Raw genomic sequence first — 17,580 nt, 5'->3', positions numbered from 1 at the left:
TCTTATATTGTGTGGTGTGAATCCCTTGGGTTCCATCTACATCTTTATTCGGTAGCCCGAATATTGGCTTTTCTGCAACAGGGAGTTGAGCAGAAGCTGGCCTTGAGTGTTATCAAGGGTCTGGTTTCAGCATTTGCTATCTTCTTTCAGAAGCCTTTGTCTACTCATTCCTTGGTGCGGAATTTCATCCAGGGGGTGCGACACCTGGCTCCGCCAGTGCACGCGCCGTTACCATCCTGGGATCTTAATTTGGTGCTGTCGGTTCTTCAGACACCTCCCTTTGAAAATATCAGGGAGATTCCCTTGCTTACTTTATCCCAGAAGGTGGTCTTCTTGGTGGCTATCACTTCTGCACGCAGGGTGTCGGAACTGGCTGCATTATCCTGTTGTTCCCCAGATCTGGTGGTTCATAGGGATAAGGTTGTTCTTCATCCGAATCCATCCTTCCTTCCTAAGGTGGTTTCAAAGTTTCATTGAATGAGGACAGTGTATTGTCCTTCCTATGTCCTTAGCCCAATCATCCTCGAGAATTTGCATGGCATTCCTTGGATGTAGTTCGGGCGATCAGGATATATTTGAATACTACGGATTCAATTTATAAGACGGATTCACTGTTTGTGATCACGGATGGCCCTAAGAAGGGGTTGCCTGTTCTGCTGCGACCATCTTTAGATGGATCAGACAGACGGTGGTACAGGCTTATTTTATCTAAGGGTCGGGATCCCCCGTTCCCTTTTAAGGCGCATTCTACTCGGGCGCTTAGAGTTTCCTGGACCTTCCGCCATCAGGCGTCAGTGGTTCAGGTTTTCGAGGCGACTGTTTAGTCGTCGGTTCATACCTTTACAATATTGTATAAGGTTCATGTGATGGCATCGTCAGATGCCTCTTCTGGCCGCAAGGTTCCTGCAGGCCACTGTTTGAGGAGACTGTTGGTCTACCTCGAGGATTTGTGGGGTAGGTCTCATCTGTTTACTCGATGAGTCCTTTGATACTTCTGGTTGGCTCCGGTTGGGCCTTCTAGATTGGATTTTGATTTTTGTCAATCCCACCCCTCATTTGTGGCACTGCTTCTGGATGTCCCAGCTCTTGAGAATCAAGAAGACTACGTCTGTCAATGAGCGATAGAGAAAAATGGATTTTTGTAAGATCTTACCGTAAAATCCTTTTCTCTTAAGCTCATTGACAGACGTAGTACCCGCCCCTCTATCATTGAGTTGGGTTGGGTTAAATTCTGTTACTGCTTTAGAACAGAACTGATTCCCTGTAGCAGAGAGAGGGAGGATATACCCTCAGGGACTGCCCCTAAGGTGGAGGCAGAACGTTTTGTCTTTCTGCCTAGTCCTACTCCTGCGGAGACAACATAACCCAGCTCTTGAGAATCAAGAAGACTGCGTCTGTCAATGAGCTTAAGAGAAAAGGATTTTACGGTAAGATCTTACAAAAATCCATTTTTTCTGTTCAGGTCTTCTTCTAAGGTTTCCACATTTTGTGTAGAAGTTATTTCCCTGCTTAGCTTAGTATCGTCCGCAAATACTTAGATTGAGCTATTTATCACATCCTCTAGATGGTTTATGAATAAATTAAACAGGATTGGTCCCAGGACCGATCCTTGGGGGACACCACTTTCCACATCAGACCATTCCAAGTACTTGTCATTTATCACCACCCTCTGGACTCGCCCCTGAAGCCAGTTTTCAATCCAGGTACTCACCGTATGGTCCATAACTAACTACGTACCTTAGTTTGTACAGTAAACAATTGTGGGGAACTGTGTCAAATGCCTTTGCAAAGTCCAGATACACCACATCCACAGGTATTCTTTATCTAGGTGTCAGCTCACTTCTTTATAGAAGGTTAATAGATCTGGTCTGGTCTGGCAAGAACAATTCTTCATGAATCTATGCTGATTACTACTAATGATACCGTTTTTATTACTGAAATATTGTATATAGTCCCTTAACATCCCCTCTAATTGGGGGTTTACAACCACTTAAAAGGGTAACTCCAGTTTCATGGGAAAAAAATAGCACTCAAATAATATAGCGTATATAATTGCCAATCAAGTCATATTGTAATTAAATGTGTTTAAAAACAACCTTTTCTTTTCAATCTACTCCACTGCAGTTTTCTGTAAAATGCAATGCAATATGACTACCTGGAATGCCAATGTTCAGAATGCCAATTAAAAATGTAATTTACTGCTTGTGTGATTGGCTGACTGATTTTCCAAGAAGTCTGCACTAAGCTAAAAGTTTTGGCATCCCCTGCAACAAAAACGTAATTTTTGGTGAGATACTCCCAAAAGGAAATCATGCCTCAAGGGATGCACACCATGCCAATTTCCTGATTAGAACCCTGCAGGTGCAGCAGCTGATTGGGAATTCTAAAACCACTCTCATACACATTTTGCACATGGATACAGACAAACCGCTGTTCCTAGGAATCTGCAACAAAGTTTGTTAAAATCTCTGCAATGTACATTGATCACCCAAAGGGGAATGATTTTTTTTCTAAAACAAAAGTGAAGTTCCTCTTTAAGCTTTGTGGAAAGGTAGAGGGGAAGTCTAGGAGGAGGGGTACAAATAAACCCTGTCAGCGCTGGCTTATCATGGGCAACCATATACATTTGGACAGGCTTTTTAACTTGCCCAATTATCTGTGCCCCTTTAGTCTATTTGGTTCCTGGGTTTCTGTTGCTCCCACTGGCCAAGAGTTTGTCAATTGATCTGGACATTTTTCATCTCTTTCATGTCATTTCAGCCCACATCTTTCTTTCATGTCACGTTACAGTACCTTTTTAGTGTTTGTCTCTGTGAACCCATCCGTAGTATATCTTTGAAGGCCATGCTGAGCCTGTTTGTGCATACAGATCTTGTGGTCTACACTCTCTTTGTCTGCACTAAACAAAGCATAAAGCATCAGTAGGAGGAACTAGTACCTGATCCATACTAGACGCTCGACTTCTCTTCTCTTTCTCCATAATCGATAGAACAGTCAGAATGAATCAGACCACCGGTGAGATTGCTCTACTACAAACCCCTCTTCCAGTAGGCCTCCCTTTGTGCCGTTTATTGGCTAGGGGCTCCTAGGGCCTTGTTTGGACATGTATTTATATGCTGATTAGGCCATGGACCAAAGCTGATTTTTCTCTCTCACAGATGATGAGACGTGTAAGGAAACCACTCTGGATTTTAGATGAGTTGGGTAGATGTGCTTAAACACATATGTGCTTCCTAATTTTAGATTTCCTAATGGCAAATATGTACACTTGAGAGATATTTGTCTGAGCATATTAAATGATGAACAGGAGGAAAGCAGCTACTCAATTAGTTCCTAATGCATTCAGGGGATTGGGGCTTTTCATTTCCAATGAACATCACAAACTGTAGCTATGGGTTACAATCTCGCCACGCGCTATGCGACGCGTTATTTATCAGCTACGTACAATAACGTTACTTGACAATAAATCTGTTGCTGGAAAGCTTTTTTCTTCTTTGACTTTCACAGTAACCATATGTTAGAACAGTAAGGCCCCTTGCATACAGACATTTTGTCCCAGTTCACACTTATGTGAAACTGATGCAGGTATTCCAGAACGCTATAGACTTGCTATATAGATTCGCATGTCAAGTGAGAAAACATTGCTTCCTTTGAAGGCTGTTCACATAGATGCGGTGCGATTCTGGTGCGGTTCAAAAGATGGTCCTTTGCGAGTTTAGTGCAAAGCGGAATTAATTTAAGCTCTATAGCCTGTGGGAATTGCATCTAAAAAGTATAAATCACACCGCCAATTTGCATGCAAAATCGCCAACCGCATCAGTGTGACCCAGGCTTACTGATGTTTATACTCGGGAACTTATTGACAAAATTTAAAGAGGAAGTAAACCCTAAAAAAAAAAGAGAAGAAAAAAACCTGTAAAGACAAAGGCATAATGAGCTAGTATGCATCACATACTACCTCATTATGAAATACTTGCCTTAAAATGAAGCCCTCGCAGTGCCGCCCGCTCAGCGACAGGGCGGCTGACATGTCCGGCCACCCTACTTCCTTGTTCGTGTCCTCTGGCCATCTGATTGCGCGCGGGAGCCGCCGTTCATGGCACTGGGCTCTGAAGGAACGGCACAGGTGGCCCTTCCTTCAGAGCGTATGCGCCGATGATTTCATCGGCTGCCTACACTGTAAATATCTCCTAAACGGTGCATGTTTAGGAGATTTTTATAGCACCTATAGGTAAGCCTTAATGTAGGCTTACCTATAGGTAAATGTCAACAAAGTGGGTTTACAACCACTTTAAGTAAAATGCTTTGTAAAGACCTTGCTAAAGACCTATCGCACAACTTCACTTGAAATCGCACAATTTCAAAGCCGCAAGTCAGTGCGACTTCAGGTGTGACTTTGCTGACACCTTTGCGACTTCATGCACAGATGTCTATGCTAGTAGCACCTGAAATCGCCAAAAGTAGTGCAGGAACTACTTTTCCAAATTGGTGTGACATCAGTTGGCATCGCACCGATTTGAACAGTTCTATTGCTGACAATAGGGTGTGACTTGTCATGTGATTTGACCTTGTGCAGCGATTCTAACACGCTATGCGCAAATTATGAGCATAGCGCATTTTTAATGCGATGCATGACAGCACAGATGCGTGAATAGCTGCTGACTTAAACATTTTTTTCCCCCAGGCTGGAACTCCCATTTAACCACTAGTGATAATGCCACCTCCAGTACCTCCTTCGTGGTCAGCATACTTCAGGTCCTCTTGTGCGGGAGTGCCGCTTCCATTGACAGGGGAAGGAGCCGGACAGACAGCAGGCAGGTCAACCTAGTGCATTGGCTCCAAGAATGGGAGGGGGAAGGGGCGACCGGACCGGAGGAGCTGAATGGCTGCAGAACTCCAGTGCTGCCCTGGGGAAAGGTGAAAATGGGGGGGGGGGGGGGGGGAGGGGATTGTTTACATATCCACTGATTTAAGGAAGCTGGCATAATCCGGTTCCTTAAAGCGGACCTTCAGTCATTTTTTCATCTTTCCATCTGTTCAATCTTCTGCCCTTGATGTTTTAACTTTGGATAGTAAAACATTTTTTTCTGCCAATAAATACCTTATACAACCCACTTCTTCTTTCTTGTCTGATAATTTGCCTAGGCTAAAGACTTCATGCACAGCTCTCTCCCCCACTCTTGTGAGAGTTTGCCAGCAAGGGAGAATGGATAAGTCATAGGAGAGCTAAGGAGAGCTGGAGGGGGCTGGATGAGGGCAGAGATAATAGGAAACTGCAGAGATCCATGTGTATTCATCCAGAGAGGAGAAATGTGCAGGCAAACAGTGGTGTGAGACTGTCTGTGTGTATACATATTTGCGTATGTGTGTGCGTGTGTGCGTGCGTGTGTGCGTGCGTGCGTGCGTGTGTGTGTGCGTGTATATGTATATATATATATAAGTGTGAAATCCAGGAAGTGAACAGGTAGCAGCTTCAGCTGCCTACAGTTGAAATGGCTGCAGCCAGACATAGAGGAGGGAGATTTCTGCAGCATATTTATTTGGAAAGTACAGAATCACAGTACATATGAAATATTATGCAAAGTGGTTGGAGGTTGGCTTTAGAATGGCAAAGATGTTTTTATCACAAATTATGTGAGCAGACTGCAGTTCCTCTTTAACATTCAGATATTCACTGGTTGCTAAGAATGCCGGCGGCTGCCCGCTCCTTAACAACCTGCATCTTTGTGCCACATGACCCTAAAAATGCGCCTTAAAACACACCCTGGATGCTTTTTTTTTTATTGTGCATTTCCCATTGACTTAAAGAGGTTGTAAACCCCCCCCCCCCCCCCAAATTTTTTTTTTTGCAACCTGCAAGACAAACACATAATTAGCTAGTATGCATCGCATACTAGCTCATTATGAAATACTTATACGAGCCCCCGCCGTGCCATCCGCTTACCTGCATGACGGGCGACATGTCCAGTCGCCCGTCTTCCGGGATCGCGGCATCCAGCCATCTGATTGGCCGGAGCCGCGGTGACGTCACTCCCGCGCGCGGGAGCTGACGGCACGGAGCTCTGAAGGAACGGCACGAGTGGCCGTTCCTTCAGAGCACATGCGCTAGTGACGTCACTGGCTGCATGTAAGGTAAATATCTCCTAAACGGTACATGTTTAGGAGATATTTACAGTACCTATAGGTAAGCCTTATCATAGGCTTACCTATAGGTACAACATGCAGAAGGAGGGTTTACTTCCTCTTTAAATGAAAGGTGTATCCTTGGTTCGCTTTTTAAAGGCGCACCAGAGATGCTGCATACAGAACTTTCCAAACCCCAGCAATGGGAAAAGTATTGGAGATGCTATAGACAATACACACAATTCCACATATAATACAATTTTTTGTGAAATACTTTTTGAGCACGTTACTGTACCTAGGCGCGGGGTGATACTTTTTATTTAGTGTTATCTTTTTTCCACAATGGGAAAAGTAACATAGGATTTGAAGAGGAATAGATTTGATGCATTTATTATGCTGGAATTGTCTTCTAGCGTGGTAAAAGTGCATAGGTGTGAAAGGGCCCTTTCTTCTCTGTGCAAGAGGTCTAAACATTGCAATATGTATCAGATTGTATCTGAAAGAACTGTTTTGTTAAGATATATCTAAACCCAAGAACAATTTTCTCCTATTGCACCTTTGTTCTGGTTCATTGTGTTTTTCCAGGCTTTATCTCATGTACTGTGTGCAGTATTTCTTGGTATAACACTAAATCGCATAGTAAAGCAGGACCTCCCACTTAGCAATCAGTTTGAAGTGATCTGTTCTCAGTATCTGCAGAATACAAAGAGATGAGGATTTCCCCAGTCATTGACATACATTCTTGAGTTGGGGGCTTTTTTCACTGATTCTTCCTTCCATTAGCTGTGGGAACCCTTTTTGAATCCTATGTGACGAACAATATAAAGAAATACAGGTGGTAAAATTCAGATTCAATGATAATTTGCCGAATACAATTACCCCACGGCAACCAATTATTTGTAGTGTGATGTAATCAATCTGTCTGCTTGCCATAGGATATTACCTTTTGTATATAACTGTTTTTTGCACTATTTTGTCGGATAAGTCTGTATTAGCCAGGTAATGCTGGTAAGAGGATTTCTAATTCTTTTCTCCTGGGTTTCAGGCATATTGGCGTTCTTGTGCGGCAATACTGGGACATGTGTTAGAACAGGCTTTCAAAGAGGATTACATGGTGAATCTTGTTAGAGCTCCAGAGATACCAGGTGAGGTTTTCAGTTTTTTTTTTTTTTTTTTAATGTTATTTAAAGGATACCTGAACGCAAGTCTGCGAAGTGTGAATAGAAAGGGTAGAGAGTGATGTACTGCAAACTATGGACACCCGTGTTGCTGTTTAGTCCGTCTCCTGACTGTCAAAAACAAAGCGGCACCTGGGTTCTGCAGTCTATGGTTCTTGTGGCATAAATTATTAACAAACTTTTCTCATTTTATCGCTCTGTTACATATTTTGATTGCTTGGGGAGCTTCGCCTAAAGATTAACCCCTTTACGCCTAAGGGAAAAACGCATATCAATGCCTAAGCACAATTTTGCAACTTTGACATGTGTTCGTAAAACCGTACATATCCTCACAACTACTTTGTGCATCCCGGTGGGCTTTCATTTGGCGTTTTATTTTTATAATCAAAGGAAAACTGGCCCCAAATAGTAAAACAATTATATATATATATATATATATATATATATATATACACATACACATACACATACACTATCTCACAAAAGTGTGTACATCCCTCACGTTTTTGTTAATATTTTAATATATCTTTTCATGTGACAACATTGAAGAAATTACACTTTGCTGCAATGTAAAGTAGTGAGTGTCCAGCTTGTATAACTGTACATTTGCTGTCCTCTCAAAATAACTCAACACACAGCCATTCATGTCTAAACCGCTGGCAACAAAAGTGAGTACACCCCTAAGTGGAAATGTACAAATTGGGCCCAAAGTGCCAATATTTTGTGTGGCCACCATTATTTTCCTGCACTGCCTTAACCCTCTTGGACATGGAGTTCACCAGAGCTTAACAGGTTGTCACTGGAGTCCTCTTCCACTCCTCCATGATGACCTCATGGAGCTGGAGGATGTTAGAGACCTTGAGCTCCTCCACCTTCCATTTGAGGATGCCCCACAGATGCTCAATAGGGTTTAGGTCTGGAGACATGCTTGGCCAGTCCATCACCTTTACCCTCAGCTTCTTTAACAAGACAGTGGTCGTCTTGGATGTGTTCTTGGGGGTTTTTATCACGTTGGAATACTGCCCTGCGGCCCAGTCTCAGAAGAGAGGGGATCATGTTCTGCTTCAGTATGTCATAGTTCATGTTGGCATTCATGGTTCCCTCAATGAACTGTAGCTCCCCAGTGCTGGCAGCACTCATGCAGCCCCAGACCATGACACTCCCACCACCATGCTTGACTGTAGGCAAGACACACTTGTCTTTGTACTCCTCACCTGGTTGCCGCCACACACATTTGACACCATCTGAACCAAATAAGTTTATCTTGGTCTCATCAGACCACAGGACATGGTTCCAGTATTCCATGTCCTTAATCTGCTTGTCTTCAGCAAACTGTTTGTGGGCTTTCTTGTGCATCTTCTTTAGAAGAGGCTTCCTTCTGGGATGACAGCCATGCAGACCAATTTGATACAGTGTGCGGCGTATGGTCTGAGCGCTGACAGGCTGACACCCCACCCCTTCAACCTCTGCAGCAATGCTGGCAGCACTCGTATGTCTATTTCCCAAAGATAACCTCTGGATATGACGCTGAGCACGTGCACTCAACTTCTTTGGTCGACCATGGCAAGGCCTGTTCTGAGTGGAACCTGTCCTGTTAAACTGCTGTATGGTCTTGGCCACCATGCTGTAGCTCAGTTTCAGGGTCTTGGCAATCTTCTTATAGCCTAGGCCATCTTTATGTAGAGCAATAATTCTTTTTTTCAGATCCTCAGAGAGTTTGTTGCCATGAGGTGCCATGTTGAACTTCCAGTGACCAGTATGAGAGAGTGAGAGTGATAACACCAAATTTAACACACCTGCTCCTCATTCACACCTGAGACTTTGTAACACTAACGAGTCACATGACACCAGGGAGGGAGAATGGCTAATTGGGCCCAATCTGAACATTTTCACTTAGGGGTGTACTCACTTTTGTTGCCAGTGGTTGAGACATTAATGGCTGTGTTGAGTTATTTTGAGGGGAAAGCAAATTTACACTGTTATACAAGCTGTACACTCACTACTTTACATTGCAGCAAAGTGTCATTTCTTCAGTGTTGACACATGGAAAGGTATAAAAAAAATATTTACAAAAATGTGGGGGTGTACTCACTTTTGTGAGATACTGTATGTATCGGTAATTATTCTGAGAGGAGGTTTTTCAGCACCTATAAAATCCCACCTTTCTACATTTTGGTCTTTATCAGTTACAATAGGTATGTGGTGCTGAAGTTTCAGCCAGACTCAGACTTCAGCCAGTCTTTATATTTGTCCAACATCAGAGCCTGACCTCACAAATACTCTTCTGGAAGAATGGTTAAACATTCCCATAGACACACTCCTAAACCTTGTGGACAGCTTTCCCAGAAGAGTTGAAGCTGTTATAGCTGCAAAGGGTGGGCCAACTCAATATTGAACCCTACGGACTAGGACTCGGATGCCATTAAATTTCATGTGTGTATAAAAGCAAGCGTCCCAAAACTTTTGGTAATATAGTGTACATTCAAGGCTCACCATAAAATAGGCAATTAATGTCTAAGTGCCGGCCCACACATATGCGATGCGGGAACCCTGCGAATCCACTGCGGGTTCCCGCATCACACGCGACTCGCAGGCAGGTCACACTGCTATATGCGAATCGCTGGGGGTGTCAATACAAGGTCAACGACACCCCTAGATCAGTTTGCATATCGCAGTGCGAACTGTCAGTTTCGGACATGAATCGGATCGCATGGGTGTGAACACCCATGCGATCCGATTCTGGTGCGGACCAAAAAGGTGTCCTGTGCAACTTTGGTCCGAATGCGATAAGAATTCAGCCATACAAAATTTGCAACGATAAAGAGAGATAACACCGCTCAGGCTAGTCAAAGTCCATGATTCAAGGTGGGTGCTGAACCTCGTCTCGCCACCAGGAGAAGCATAAAAGAAGAAAATGGTCGCACACCACCACGGAATCCAATGAAGAAAAGTTCTTTATTCACATAAGTGGTACAAGGTACAGCAGGGTAGGACAGTAGATGCGTTTCGCACTACCTGTAGTGAACAAGCACGTAGCAGTCATGCGAAATGCGTCTACTGTCCTACCCTGCTATACCTTGTACCATTTATGTGAATAAAGAACTTTTCTTCATTGGATTCTGTAATAGTGTGCGACTGACCATTGTCTCTTTTCATGAATTTGCAGCGCACAGACATCGCATGTGATTTGCAGAGCAGTGCACTGTGTATCGCATGCAATGTCTGAACTCGCATATGTGTGAACCGGCACTTAGAGTTTGTTTTCTGTCTAAAGCAGCCACAGCTTGAGTAGAAAAGCTTTTGATCTGCTAGCAGATGCAGAGAACTGCCCTTGCTCTCTGTAGAAGCAGTGGTCTCTCTGCAGAGGTCCAGCTCACCCCCTGCTGAGTCAGAGCTCTCTAATCGGCAAGGACAGAAGCTTTGCCAATTGGAGATCTCTAGCTCTGACAGCAGGTTGTTTGGTAGCGGACCTCTGCAAAGTGCAGTCAGAGATCCAGGGTCCTTTTTCTATAGGTATTAGTAGAACGCAGGCTTTTCTATTCTTGCTGTGGCTTCTTTCGAAAGAAAATACCTGAAAAAATCTGAACATTTATACATGAACCCGGAATGCATTTACCTGATTTAAACTGAAGGTTCAACCGGGCTTCAAATGTATTTTATCGTCATCCTAACCTGGCACCCTTCAAAATCCCGCTTGTACCTACTGTAGGACATCAGATGCATTAACTTTTTTTTTTTTTTGGGATCGTCTAACATTAATTACTCATGTACTGCAGCAAAAGACAGAAATAGATGTGGACTTGAAATAATATGTGAGGTGCCTAGGCTGTGTTAATTAGTGCGGTTATTACAGCATGTTAATGAAAACAAGGAATTGTAATGACTTGGTAATTAGAGGGGTAGTGTAAGGTGGGCAGTGCCAGGGAATGGAGATTGCATATTGTGATCTCTCATTACACAGCCTCTACCCAGCATCTGTCGTAATGAGACCTCAGCCTGGCGCACTTCATAATTAAATGTGCACGTTGTTTGTGTATTTCCAGCGTGGTGAAATTCCTCTCCGTAATTGTCACTTTTCATATTGTTATGATTGGGGTCACAAACTCATTTCTCTTTTTTTCCCCTCTTCTGTTTGGCATAACAAGCTGTTTGTTCTTCCGCACAATTCTTCTGACTTCTATAACTTTATCAACTGTGTAGAAAATCACCAAAGTGTGGACAGCGTTATCGGTCACTTCCGCTCTGCAGAGCAGCCATTTTCTCTCCATTGCCACTATCTATGCAAAACAATTTATGGGTGATGTGACATTATAGAGCTGCATGATTCTGGATAAAATCACAATTTATTTGCTTGGAACAAAGATCACGATTCTCGGCGTAACATCTTCTTTCACATTATACAAAAAAAATTGGGCTAACTTTACTGTTTTTTTTTTTTTTTTTTTTTTTAATTTATTGAAGTGTATTTTTTCCCAAATAATTGCTATTTTATTCTCTAGGGTCTCTGCTAAAAAAAAAATATAATGTTTGGGGGTTCCAAGTAATTTTCTAGCAAAAAATACTGATTTTAACCACTTCCACACTGCTCACTAGAGCTCTACTGCAGCAAAGTGGCTCGATAACGTCTGGCGACGTAGACTTGCGTCGCCAGACATTCCCCTCTCTCAGCGGCGCGCGCTCCCGCTGTATTCAGTCACAGCGGGAGTCGGGCCAGGGGAGGAGCAGCGGCGATCGCCGCTGCTCTGCCCCGATCGTCGGGGAATCAAGTCTGGAGATCTGCCCGCTTGTGTAAACAAAGCGGGCGGATCTCCTAAGTGACAGATTGCAGGGTTTAGCATAGCTGAACCTGCGATCTGTCCCTGTGTCACTCAGTCACCTCCCCCCACACGTCAGTAAGCACCAGGCATACCTTAACCCCTCCCTCTCCAATAAAATTAACCCCTTCCCTGCCAGTGTCATTTTTACAGTAACAGTGCATATATATAGCACTGATTACTGTAGTAATGTCACTGGTACCCCCAAAAGTGTCAAAAATGTCAGTCAAGGATCCGATCTGTCCGCCGCAATGTCGCTGTCCCGCAAAAAAAAAAATCGCAGATCGCCGCCATTACTCGTTAAAAAAAAAAAAAAAAAAACGACAGAAATCTTTCCCTTAGTTAGTAAACACAATAACTTTTGCGCAAACCAATCAAAATGCGCTTATTGCAATTTTTTTGTTTTTTTTGTTTTTTTTTTTTTTCCAAAAATATGTAGCAGAAAACAAATTGGCCTAAAATGATAAAAAAATTAGATTTTTACATTTTTTTTGGGGGGGAATTTCATATAAAAAAATGTGAAAAATATTGTTATTTTTTCAAAATTGTCATAGTTACATAGTTACATAGTGAGGTTGAAAAAAGACATCAGTCCATCCAGTTCAACCTATGATGCGTGTGTGTGTTTGCTTTTAACAGTACATTGTATACCCCTGTATGTTGTGGTCTTTAAGGTGTACATCTAATAGTTTTTTGAAACTATCAATGCTCCCTGCTGATATGACTGCTTGTGGAAGAGAATTCCACATCCTTACCGTTCTTACAGTGAAGAACCCCTTACGCACTTTAAGGTTAAACCGCCTTTCCTCTAGTTTTAGTGAGTGGCCACGTGTCTTATTGTATCTCCTTTCTCTGAATAGTTTGTTCCTTATGCTCGGGTCACCAGTACAGTATTTGTACATTGATATCATATCCCCCCTCAATCGTCTTTTCTCCAGAGAGAAAAGGTTCAGGGCTTGTAGTCTTTCCTCATAGCTGATGTCCTCCCATTCCCCTAATTATTTTTGTTGCCCTTCTCTGGACTTTCTCCAGTTCCAGCACATCCTTCCTGAGGACCGGTGCCCAGAACTGGACAGCATACTCCAGATGTGGCCGGACCAGAGTCTTGTAGAGTGGGAGAATAATCTCTTTATTTCTGGAGTGAATCCCCTTTTTTATACATCCCAGTATTCTGTTGGCTTTGCTTGCGGCGGCTTGGCATTGCATGCCACTGCCAAGCTTGTTGTCTACCAGTACCCCCAAGTCCTTTTCCATCCTAGACTCACCCAGAGGTTCCCCCCCTAGTGAGTAGCTTGCTTTCTGGTTTCTGGCCCCCAAGTGCATTACTTTACATTTATCAACATTAAACCTCATCTGCCATGTAGTTGCCCACCCCGTTATTTTGTTCAGGTCTGCTTGCAAGGTTTCCACATCCTGCATAGAAGATATTGGCATGCCTAGTTTAGTATCATCTGCAAATACTGAGATTGTGCTAGATATCCCCTCCTCTAGATCATTTATGAACAAATTAAACAGGATTGGTCCCAGGACAGAACCCTGGGGGACCCCACTTTCCACACCCGCCCAATCCGAGTACTCCCCATTAATCACCACCCTCTGTACTCTCCCCTGGAGCCAGTTCTCTATCCAGTTACTCACCTTCTGATCCATACCTACCTTCCTTAGTTTGTACAGTAATCGTTTGTGGGGAACGGTGTCAAAGGCTTTTGCAAAGTCCAGATACACCACATCCACAGGCTTACCTTTATCTAGGTGGCTGCTCACTTCATCGTAGAAGGTTAATAGATTGGTTTGGCACGAACGATTTTTCATGAATCCATGCTGATTACTACTTATAATACCGTTTTCATTACTAAAGTCTTGTATGTGGTCCCTTAACATCCCCTCCAAAATTTTGCAGACTACAGATGTTAGGCTGACCGGCCTATAGTTACCCGGGATATATCTCGGCCCCTTCTTAAATATTGGTACCACGTTGGCTTTTTTCCAATCAGCTGGCACCATACCCGTCTGTAAACTATCCTTAAAGATCAAGAATAATGGTCTGGCGATCACCTGGCTGAGCTCATTAAGAACCCTCGGGTGCAAGCCATCCGGTCCCGGGGATTTATTTATGTTAAGTTTCTCTAGTTTGGCTCTAAGTCTATCTTCTGTTAGCCATGGTGGCACTTCCTGAGGTGTATTATTTAGTTCGGCCTTACAAGCTGGGTTTGTGTAGCCCCCCGATTCTTTTGTGAAGACTGAAGAGAAGAAATGATTTAACACTTCCGCCTTTTCTCTGTCCTCAGTGGCCATATTTCCTTTATCATCTTTTATGGGGCCAATGTGTTCTGGTCTCGCTTTCTTACTGTTTATATACTTAAAAAACTTCTTGGGGTTCTTTTTGCTCTCCTCCGCTATATGTCTCTCGTGTTCTATTTTAGCCGCCCTGATTTCGTCTTTACATTTCTTATTACACTCTTTGTAGTGCTTAAATGCTGCCAATGAGCCCTCAGTCTTGTATTTTTTGAAGGCCTTTTCCTTAGCACTAATATGCATTTTTATGTTGGAGTTTAGCCATCCAGGGTTTATTTTTGCTCTTTTAAATTTATTTCCCTTTGGAATGCACTGGTCAATCCCCCTGTTTAGTATACTCTTGAAGCACTCCCATTTTTCCTCCGTGTTCTTTGTTCCCAGGGTTCTATCCCAATTGATATTTTCTAGCAGTGAGCGCAGTTTAGGGAAATTGGCTCTTTTGAAATTCAGTGTCCTTATATTACCCCTCTGCTTCCTATTACTGTAATTAATACTGAAACTTATTGACCTATGGTCACTGTTTCCCAAGTTGTCCCGTATTTCTATATCCGTGATCAGGTCTGTATCGTTGGTAATCAGTAGGTCAAGTACCGCATTGTTTCTTGTCGGTGCATTCACCATCTGACCCATGAAATTGTCCTGCAAAACATTTAGGAACTGCCTAGCCTTGGCTGAGTGCGCGGTTCCTTCTGCCCAGTCTATATCTGGATAATTAAAGTCCCCCATTATAATGACATTTCCCATCCTTGCTGCCAATCCTATCTGTAAAAGGAGGTCCGCCTCACCCTCCTCCCTCTGGTTGGGGGGCCTATAGCATACGCCCAATATTACCTTCCCCGCCGTGCCATCCCTTTGAAGCTCTACCCATAGGGATTCTGCCTCGTCCTTAGCTCCATTATTAATATCATCCCTCATATTTACCTGTATGCTGTTCTTAATATACAGACATACCCCTCCCCCTTTTTTACCTTCTCTATCTCTGCGATAAAGGGAATACCCCTGAATGGTCGCCATCCAGTCATGAGAGCTGTCAAACCAAGTCTCAGTTATCCCCACAAAATCTAAGTCCTCCTCAAACATCAGCAGCTCCAGCTCTCCCATCTTGTTGGCCAGGCTTCTGGCATTGGTATACAAACCTCTTAATTTTGATCGGTTACAAATATCCTCATTTGATGTTTTTAGGCTGCTCTCTTGAATTTTCCCCATACCCACCCTGGGTATAGGAGCTCCGAACACCCTACCGCTAATGCCCCCATTTCTGCCCTCTGAAACTTGCTTTCCACTGGCTAATTCTACATCTGTACCCTCCCCCCCATTCCCTAGTTTAAAAGCCCCTCTAACTTTTTGGCCATCCTCTCACCCAGTACGGCTGCACCCACCCCATTTAGGTGCAATCCGTCCCTACCAAAGAGCCGGTGACCGACTGAGAAGTCGGCCCAGTTCTCCAGGAACCCGAAACCCTCCTTACTACACCAGCTCCTCAGCCACTCGTTAACTTCCCTAATCTCCCTCTGCCTCTCTGGTGTGGCTCGAGGTACAGGTAGTATTTTGGAAAATACTACCTTGGAGGTCCTAGTCCTCAACTTAGCGCCTAAGTCCCTGAAATCGTTTAGGACTCTCCGTCTTCCTCTGCCTATGTCATTGGTACCCACGTGTACCATGACAGCTGGGTCTTCCCCAGCCCCACCCAATAATCTGTCCATCCGATCCGCAATGTGCCGAACCCGAGCGCCCGGCAAACAACAGACTGTTCGGCACACACGGTCTATGTCACAGATTACACTGTCTGCCCTTCTAATAATTGAGTCCCCTACCACCAGCACCTGTCTTTCCTTTCCCTTTCTCCCAGCCTCACTGGAGGAGTTCTTCCCCTGGCTGCTAGGGGCGTCACTCTGCTCCAGCAATGCTGGTCCTTGACTGGTTTCCCCAACATCACACAACGGGGCGTATCTATTGGGGTGCTCCAGCCCAGGATCAGCCTCCTTGCCTTGTTCCCTTCTACCCCTCCTAACTGTCACCCCTCTAAACTGCTCTGATGCCTGCACCTCCAATACTCCGCCCACCTCTGTGCAGGCCCCTGTCTGCACCTGATTGGTACGATCCTGGCTCTCCTCCGGTATGGACATTCGTCTCAGTGTTGCCAGCCGCTTCCCTAGATTCAGGACCTGAGCTTCCAGGGAAGCAACTTGCTTACATTTTGCGCATTCGTATTCGCCCTCGATCACATGTCCGAGGAACGCATACATATCACAAGATGTACACCGAGTCGCATCTCCACACCCGCCGGGCATTGTACCTACTATCTAATCTAATGGGGATTCAGTGATTTAAGTCTATCCTATGTGGCTATTTCCTGGCTTCCTAACGCTACCTTCTCACCCTGTGGTATTCCGCTTCACTCACTTGACGCTCAGTTGCACAACACTCACAATCTCACAGCCCGGTCAGTCTCACGACACTCCCAGTCGCACAACTCTCCTGTCGCACACACTCACAGTCTCACAGCCCGATTTAGTTGCACCACACTCACAATCGCACAGCCGGTCAGTCGCACATCACTCTCAGTTGCCCAACACTCAGTTGCACAGCCCAGTCAGTCGCACCACACTCAGTCGCAAGGACACTCATCAGTCGCAAGGACACTCACCAGTCGCAAGGACACTCACCAGTCGCACGGACACTCACCAGTCGCACGGACACTCACCAGTCGCACGGACACTCACCAGTCGCACGGACACTCACCAGTCGCACGGACACTCACCAGTCGCACGGACACTCACCAGTCGCACGGACACTCACCAGTCGCAAGGACACTCACCAGTCGCACGGACACTCACCAGTCGCAAGGACACTCACCAGTCGCAAGGACACTCACCAGTCGCAAGGACACTCACCAGTCGCACGGACACTCACCAGTCGCACGGACACTCACCAGTCGCACGGACACTCACCAGTCGCACGGACACTCACCAGTCGCACGGACACTCACCAGTCGCAAGGACACTCACCAGTCGCAAGATGCTCACCAGTCGCAAGATGCTCACCAGTCGCAAGATGCTCACCAGTCGCAAGATGCTCACCAGTCGCAAGGACACTCACCAGTCGCAAGATGCTCACCAGTCGCAAGACGCTCACCAGTCGCAAGATGCTCACCAGTCGCAAGGACACTC

General features: G+C 44.6%; 1 protein-coding gene across 1 annotated transcript in view; it reads left to right on the top strand.

The window, feature by feature from the left end:
- Positions 1-17,580, top strand: part of MRPL39 (mitochondrial ribosomal protein L39) — a 213,157-nt gene that overhangs the window by 69,826 nt on the left and 125,751 nt on the right. The window contains exon 4 of the mRNA XM_082247091.1: positions 7,169-7,268. Coding sequence (XP_082103217.1) covers positions 7,169-7,268 — 100 coding nt within the window. The remainder of the gene's footprint in view (positions 1-7,168; positions 7,269-17,580) is intronic.

This window comes from Pelophylax lessonae (genome assembly GCF_965119305.1).
Source record: "Pelophylax lessonae genome assembly, chromosome: 2".
Classification (NCBI taxonomy): Eukaryota; Metazoa; Chordata; class Amphibia; order Anura; family Ranidae; genus Pelophylax; species Pelophylax lessonae.
The sequence above is the reverse complement of the archived record's forward strand: the minus strand, read 5'-3'. Positions and strand labels throughout refer to the sequence as shown.